Source organism: Vigna umbellata, chromosome 6 (genome assembly GCF_029865625.1).
Source record: "Vigna umbellata cultivar VRB3 chromosome 6, Vumbellata_1.0, whole genome shotgun sequence".
Lineage (NCBI taxonomy): Eukaryota > Viridiplantae > Streptophyta > Magnoliopsida > Fabales > Fabaceae > Vigna > Vigna umbellata.
The window spans coordinates 6,732,074-6,741,045 of NC_142170.1; the positions used below are offsets into that span (position 1 = coordinate 6,732,074).

General features: G+C 33.5%; 1 protein-coding gene across 1 annotated transcript; it reads right to left on the bottom strand.

Moving 5' to 3' along the window:
• Positions 1-4,276: 4,276 nt before the first annotated feature.
• LOC148196688 ((-)-germacrene D synthase-like) lies at positions 4,277-7,932 on the bottom strand. The gene is made up of 7 exons (XM_088093157.1): positions 7,808-7,932; positions 6,384-6,663; positions 5,914-6,286; positions 5,472-5,690; positions 5,169-5,310; positions 4,823-5,065; positions 4,277-4,740 (listed from the first exon to the last, which is right to left on the bottom strand). The coding sequence occupies exons 1-7, from the start codon at positions 7,913-7,915 to the stop codon at positions 4,426-4,428; spliced, it is 1,680 nt and encodes a 559-aa protein (XP_087949283.1). The 5' UTR covers positions 7,916-7,932; the 3' UTR covers positions 4,277-4,425.
• Between the last annotated feature and the right edge of the window lie 1,040 nt (positions 7,933-8,972).

Sequence of the window (8,972 nt, forward strand, 5' to 3'; positions counted from 1 at the left end):
TTGATTGATGTTGAGATAATGCATGATGTGAAATAAGTTCTTGAGATAAAATTTGATTGAGATACTGAGCAAGATGTTGTTCTGAATTCTGAGACTTGAGAGTTTACCTATGTGAGTTTTGGGCTTCAGAGTTGTGAATAATTGTTATTACTTTGAAAGCATGAATGATTTTGCCCAAATTTTCTGTGATTGAACTATTTGTTTGCAGGTTTCATATGATCAAGGCCATCTTTTGTTATCCCTTAATTTTTTTAGCCTACTCATGAGTTTTTCCAAATAAAAAGAGAATAGTTTGTTCCATCCTTTGAACCTTTAGCCTTAAGCATGTTTTGAAAACCCTATATTAAATTCTTTACCTTGTGTTGAGTTGAGAATATTTGTGAGGTATTGATAAAGGTTCAAGTTTGGGGTTGCTAGAAAAATAAGCAGTGAGGACAAAGAAAAAAAAAGAAAAAGAAAAATCAAAAGAAAAGAAAATAAAAAGAAAGAAAAGAAAGCTCACTGCAAGGGAAAAAGGTTGGGAAAATCCTCTTGAAAAGAGAACCTGTGTGTAATTGTTAATTTCATAAATATCTCTCTTAACTCAAGGATTTTGCTTTCCTGAAAAACCATGTTTCTTCTTAGCCCAGCCAAGTTACAAGCCAAGAAAAGCCCTTATGATGAAAACCTACTTATGAGTATGTTTGATTATGGTTAAATGAAAGGCAAAATTAATTTGTGTGACATTGTGATAGCAGAGTGAAAGAAACACCAACACCTTACTATACACCTGTGAGTTGAGTGATACACTTCTAAGTGCTTGAGTGATACACTTTTGAGTGCTTGAGTGAAACACTTTATTTGGTGAGGAGTAGTTCTCTGAATTTCTGATTGCATCTCTGCTTGATTGATTGATCATTCTTAAGGATAGCATCTATTAAAATACATAAGCATCACACTGATTTTAATTGATTAAGGCATTTGTACATCTTGGCTGAGATCTTTATGCTGAATTGATAAAAGTGATTTCTTGTCTTGGAAGGAAAAGTTTTTTTAAAATTGTTGAGTCATTGTAGTGATTGTTCTAAAAAGCTAAGTTACATTTTGTTTTGCTTAAGGACAAGCAAAGTTCTAAGTTTGGGGTTGTCTTAACGGTTGAAAATACCGTTATTTGTGATGTAATTTTGATTTTAAATACACCCTTTTTCACTTAGAAACTTGCTTGGACTCATGCTTTTTCATTAAGTTGTGTGAATAAGAGAGTTGAGGTTGAATTTGATTATTTTATGACTAATTACCCTTGTTTTGATAGATAATGAGAGAATGCGGAAAGCAAAGATGAAGTGCTAAGGAGATAGAGCTCAGAAAGGCCTGAAAAAGCACCTAAAGGAGGAACTGCACGAAGCTTGGGGCCCTGTCTGAGGCTTGAGCCTCGGAGGAAATGAAACAAAAAAATTGGCATTAAAAGATAAATTGACAGCTCAATTTGAAATGAAAGATCTAGGAAAACTCAAATATTTTCTTGGAATAGATGTTGCCTACTCTAAGAACGAATTTTTCATCCTCTAAAAGAAATATGTACTTGATCTCCTCAAAGAAATAGGAAAGTTGGGATTTAGAACCTCAACAGTTCCTATAAAACAGAATCATAAAATTGGAAGTGAAGAAAGTGTTTCTATAGAGAAGGCCCAATATCAGAGATTGGTAGGAAAATTGATTTATCTATCACACACAAAAATTGCTTATGCAGTTAGTGTAGTGAGCCAATTTATGCATGATTCGATAGAGAGACATGCAAACAGTTGACAAAATTCTCCAATACTTGAAGTCAAGTCCAAGAAAGGGCTATTATTCAAAAGGGAAGACACATTGACTATGAAGATATATACTGATGCTAACTATGCAGGTTCTATTATTGACAGAAAATCTACTTCTCGGTATTGTGTGTTTCTTGGAGATAGTCTGGTAACATGGAGAAGCAAAAAGCAAGATAGAGTATTCTGTTCTACCTTGAGACACATGACCAAGAGTATTGAGACAAATCTTACCTTTTATGGACATAGTACATGATCCAGAAGGCTTACTCATTGATTCAACCATTGCTTTCAAGCGCTCGAGTTTCTCCTTATAAGCTTTCATATCAAGATCTGGTGGTGGTGGAGGATTAGACTATGAAGACTAGATTGATTGATGGCTTCTTGTTCTAAGGTAGTATGATTTACCCATCTTTGAGTAGACCCTTTGTTATTTCCCATGCGCTCGAGAACATTCTTTCTTCCATGGAGTTTGAAGCATGTTTCCTTGATCTGTCCAGATCTTTACAGTATGAATAATAATAGTCCCCATGAGTACCTTTTTCAAACGACTTTCCCCCAGCATTTGCTCCCTTATGGACTCTCTTTCCAATTATCATGGCAGAGCCTGTGTTTGAGATCTCCCCATTGAGCATGACCATTCTTCGAGTTTCTTCTCCTCTTACTATAAAAAAAAAACTTCTGATACAGATGGTAATTTTTCTCTTCCATAAATCTGTACTCGGATTGGGTTGTACTCCTGATTCAGGCCATGGAGAAATTTAAAAATTCTTCCCTTTTCAATGAATTCAGCAAGTGCGGCAACATCTGTTTTACACATCTTTATTGTTTAGTTTTGATCGAATTTCATCTAAAGACCATTCAGGATTCTGTGATATTCTAATACGGAAAGAGAATCTTGTTTTGTATTAAATATCCTGTTTTCAATGTCATAGTAAGCAACAAGATCCTTTTTTTAATGAAAAAGTACTTTGTAAATCATCCCATATTTCTTCTGCAGAAGAATGAAACATATAATTTCTACTTACCTCAGGGATCATGGATTGCTACATACAAGTCATAATTAATGAATCTTCATTGTCCCAAATTGAAAAATGAGTGTCGTCTGGTCTTGGTCCTCCTCCATCTATGTGATCAATTCTTGAACGACCCTTGAGAACCCTTCGAATAAATTGGCTCCATTGTAAGAAATTCTGACCATGCAACCGACAGGTACCCCCTATATTTGGTAGGTCATTAGGACCCAAAGGAATACTTTTTATTTTAGACATCCCGTAGAACGCAACCAGGAGTCTCCAATGACCTTTTCCAAGACGACGATGACATGTAGGTCACACCGAGAAAAGGAGCAGAACTTCAAACTCAAATCTACTCAAATATAGGCCAAACGGGTCATCACCGACCCTAGGAATAGACTCAGGGGGCTCCAGCGACTCTGTTTGTGGCGGCGGCGGCGAGTGGGTCTCGCCGGAGGTGGGCGCGTGGGCTACACGTGTCGGCGACGGTGGCGGCGCGTGGCAGTGCATGACAGCTTCTCTCACGGAGTGACTTCTGGAGTTGTGGTCGCCGGTGTTGGGCGCACCTTTCTGCCCTATCAACAACCCCAACCAACAACGGCGGTAGCGGCAGAGGTCGGACAGTGACGACAAGGCGACTGTGCAGCGGAACGGAGCCCCAAGATCAAGAGCTTTGATATCATATTAGAAGATGGTTTTTAAGTCTAACTCAATCCCACAAAACCGACTTGTAAGATAAAGTTTGCATCCCAGTTATATATTATAATTTGGTCTTATTTCTTGTATTGACTAAGACTCAAATATGATATAGGAAAGCTTTGTCGATATCACTCCAAATACTTTTCTGCTTAAAAGTCACTAGGGTAGGGCTTCTGTTAAAGTTTCCATTAGCCCCTTCCTTTAAAATTAGTCTAACATTTATAGAGAGTTTCCTTTCTCACCCTTGACACCATTTCGCCAAACACCTGTTATCATTTTGCTTTCGCTAATCCATCCAAATTCGAGATTCCTTCCATCAATCTATGAAGCATGGAGTCATCATGTCTACATTGTTATCAGGTATCATGCTAAGCAGCTTCTGCAAAGTTCATCAAAGTGTATGTTTTACAATGGCTATAAGTAGTGTCGATTAGGTTGACTCTTATTAAAGAATTAATTTTGAAGTTGCAATGCGATTAGGATGACCAAGATGATGCTAATTATTTCATAGTAGAGTTGGCCTTAACGAGGGTTTAGGGTGTATCTAGAAGAGAGATAATATTTATAAAGCTTGACTTCTATAAACAAATAAATAAAAAATTTGTCACATTTTCAAAATACGATTTCTTTCTTTCTAGTTAGTCTAAAATAGTGAAAAACATCATGTTTTTATTTGAAAGTCATATTATTGAAAGGACTTATCTACTGTGTAATTTTTTAAAAGTTTACTCAATTTTGATAAATTTGAAAAAAATATTTACGCCAATCTAAAAAAAGAACTGATAGTAAGACTTTATATAGAACAATGAAAATATACATTGCATAACATTGGAGTAGTTACTTGAAATAAAATATTGGAACGCGTTCAAAAAAAAAACATGTAGAATAAATATATATGTAGTTCTTTATAATGGATATCACTTCGATAACTCGTGTTCCTCCATGCTTATGGGATCCACAAGTAATGCAATAATGTCATCCTTCCATAGTTTCCCATCTGTGTATTTATCCTTGAAGTTTTCATAGGCAAGTTCAGTTATGCGGGCTCCACTAAGAAAACAATCAAGCATAGGTTTAGTGACAAGGTCGGACTTGAGACACTCTTCATTTATAACCTTCCACAAATCTTCAATCTCTTTTTTAATGAATTTGTACGCATCTTCCTCAGAAATCTCATATTGTTTCATGCAACATTCAACAGCTGAAACCACGTGCATTCTTTCTTGTTCGAACTACAAATAATCAAAGCAAATCCAAGGCACCAAGGACCATTAAATTTTTGTAGATTTGAATCAAAATAAATATATATTGTACCTTATGTGAGGATATGTCATTCTGAAGTCTGCCAATAAGCGAAACAACTTTAATGATTGTTGGATTACTCGAAATCCAATCAAACACATATTGTGCTGATTTCGTCAGAAGAATAAATGATGTTATAATAATAGGATATGCAGAAGATATAACTCCATTATCCTTATATTCTTCATATGTTGGAATACAAATCTCTTGACTCCATTTTGCTTCAGTCAAGTAGGCTCGTGCCAAGTTACGAAACTGCAAGTAAAATAATTTGAATGTTAATTAGTTACTTTATAGGAAAATGATGCAAAACATTAATTAATCGACTAGTTAAAAGCTATATGAATGAAAAACCTACAGCTTCTTTAACACATTGCACCACTGTGTTCGAGTTTTTACTCTCTATCGTAGCCAACTTTACTTCATCACACACTTCTATAATTGCATTAAACACTACTCTCATGCTATCTGGGAGAGACTGAATGGAACTAATATCCCATCTGAAATTCATACGAACAAAAGGAGAATTATGAATTCAAATTTGAAAACAATAAACTCATGAGACTGAAATAGTAGAATAAAAATAATCAACTGGTGAAGGCTTTTCAAATCATTAAATTTCCCATTGTGATAATATCATATAATTTGAACTAAGATCAACCTCTGAATTGCCTGTGTGAGGAGTTCAAGTTCTTCTATTGTTCCGTAGGCATCATAAGTATCATCTAGAAGAGAGATACACCCAATTAATTTGCTCCCTATCCTTCGTGCAATACTATATTCAGCTTCATAAGACATGGAAATTGGCCATAAATAAAACTCTGCTACCCTTTCTCTTGCATATGGGACCTTTGTTGCAAATTCTGACTTTTTCCACCATCTGCATAGAGAAAAAACACAGCTAATGTCATATTGATAGTTGATAGCTTAATAGCAACTTAACTATTTCATCTTTTATGATTTAAATGTTTTGTTGCATCAGCATAAGGCAATGTTATGAATGAATATAGTAATTTTGCTTGTGGTGAACTTTTCTTAGTTTTTCATGTTTTATTAAAACTATTTATTCTACGAGTACACGGTTACAGATTTTTAATACTTACTTGGTGATACTCCCGACTTCTATTTTGTGCAATCCTTGTAGCATATTGAAATCTAGTTTTGAAAATGTAAGAAGAACTTTGCAATGGGAAGGATTTGATTCATAAAAGGAAATGTAACGTCTGGCCTCCAACCTGGGAACTCCCTTATGAAGAGGATTCCTTAAGCCATAACTTATTTGTGCAGCAAAGGACGAACTCAATTGATTAATCAAGGAATTTAGATGAGTTTGTGTGAAATCAAGTGCTTCATCTAATATATCTTCCCCGTGAATCCTTAACTGTGAAGCTTCAAACAAACTCCACAATCCTTGTACATCTTTGGCAATCTTTTGATCAAAGTCTCCCTTATTGTTCTTGAATTTGTTAAATATATCTGTAGAATACATTAGTTGGATTATACATGATCTATGCATATAATATGGTTCATGAATCGCTTTGTAATGTAGATATGGTGGCAAAGTTCTAGATACCTGAGGAAATATGATACCCTCTTTGCCTAAGCAAACGAAATAGTAACGCCACATAGTGAAGACAACCTTCTTCTATTATGACATTATCATTTGTAGACGAGTTGTAGATTTGCTCTAATGCTTCATCAATTTCATGTTGAAAATGATAAGATATACCCAAACGTTGCAAGGAATCAATGAAATTTAGTTTTTGTAAGATACTATTGCTTGAAGATAGAAACATCTTCTTCACTTCTTCCTTCTGCATTTGAAATTGTTGCTTCATATTGTCATTGATTTCCTGCATTCAGTTGCAAAGAAAGAAGTTTTGTAATGAAGATGGGATGGAAAGAGGAACTAAAAACATGCACGTGTGACTAATTCGAAACCTATACTAAGCTTACACAATAAAAACATAATTGATGTAGGAGGATTTTCTATATATCTCTAAAAGATTTTGTAAAGTCTTGATTGATCTTAAATAGGCTGTAATGGTTAAAATTGATTTAATCTTTCATTGTGTCAATATGTTTCAATATGTTTTAGAAAGATTTAAAACATATTGATTGTCATTTATATTAATAAACAATTGGACTACGTTAATATTAATGCATATATGTGATTGATTGTCGTCTTTATTCATGTTCATATTAGTGGCATAGATTGTCAGGTGAGTCACTAATTTATTGGACCCGCGGACTTAATTAAAAAAAATGAGATACTTTTTCTTTACGAATTATCAATTTATTATATAATTTAAAATAATGCAATCTTTTGTATTAGGTTTTCATAAGAGACAAAAAGACAATAACTTTCATAAAAAGGATCTTTGATGTGAAAAAGGAAAAAAAAGTCACCAAGAAAGAGAGAGCAAAGAAAAAGAAAAAAAAAGAAAAGAACAACCATTATTATCCTTTCCTTATCTTTCTGACAACTGGTATTTTCATTATTTTGTGAAGCAGAAAGCCCAGATAGTGAAAGAAAAGTAGAAAACAATGTTTCAATTATGGACTAATCAAAATAAAATTTAGATTTTGTAACTACTGTGATAAAATTAAATCATACCAGAATGCGTATTTCTTTAGTTATTTCTACCGAAATACTTGCCCAACAATGTAACTTAACTAAGACCATCCACCGCCTCTAATGTCTCTTTCTTTCTCATTTATCTGAATGTATTATACCAATACTATATAGTGTACAAGTCCAGCTTTGAAAACAAAAAAACAAAAACAAAAACAAATGCCACAGTTTGTAAACAGAAGTTTCAAGCTCTGCATTCACCCAATAATGGCCGAAGCTTTATAATCTTTTTATTTACATATTTGTGCTCGTGGTGAATCTGTTGCAGAGGAACTAGCTAGACTAGCCAATAATCATTAAAATATTACGTTTGTGAGCAGATAAAAGTTAAAAATTGCAAATTCAAACGTAAAATATAGTACCAGTGATTCTGAATCGTACTGAAGGAAACTATCGCCCCAAAAGCTTGGAGGAAAATTTGCACAAGGTCGAGTGATGGCGGAGGCTGCGTGTTCTGTCGAAAGAGACATGGTAATTTTCTTTCCAATATTTCTTCGTGATTTATCAATGATGGATAATTTGGGCAAATACTAGGTTATATATATATATTCTAATGCTATCATACTGTTCAATTTGTCATCAAAATCATTGTTGTTGGTATAGAAGAAAATAAATGTAAAAGATACTGACATATCCTTTATAAATTACAAAATTAATAACTAAAATTAACCTACGCAATAAACAAAACAATAAACAACTTGTTTCTTCTCAAAACCATACAATCATTCAATTTGGTGGTGTTCGTAATTTTTCAAATTCTTCTTTCACTTGTTCATCTCAATCCTCAAATAAGTACAAAACTAATAGGGAAATAACTTACATGAAACTAATTTAATAATATATATATAAAATACTTTATAAATATGTAATATTTTATTTTAATAATATATAATTAACTACAAAAAGAAAGATCATATATATAAACAATTGAAAGAATATATAACACCAAAAGAACATTATATAAGGCTATTACAATTATCTCACACGTAATAATGACATTAAATATAAACACATATGAGGACGTTGTACCTCTAAGTATTCTATTACATTGAAAACAAAAGTGTAATACTGATTTCCAAGACTGATAAAATAGAAAGCAAAAATTATTTATTTCTAAGTTTCAATCTCGTTCCACATTGGATCAATTAGAACTTATTTATCTGCTCACATCATTAAAGTGATCATTGCAAAAAAGAAGAAACATACAAATTAACAAAAAAAAAAAGAAAAGGGTAAGCTAATGTACCAAAAACAATCATTCAGCACTTTTATAGGAGTAAGCATATAACATAGATCAATCAATCAATCCTAAGACATACAATTATTCCTTTTAGACTTGACCATCTGGATACATGTATTGATGACAAACTGTAGGGACTTGCACTTGTATTGTGGAATAGCTTGCCCACCCAAGGTACCACACAAGGTTACTCCGTCAAACACCTATGCCCAAGGAACAACCAAATACCATACCTACTCATATTCAAATATCAGCCTGAAACATCACTAATATAATAATACACATGC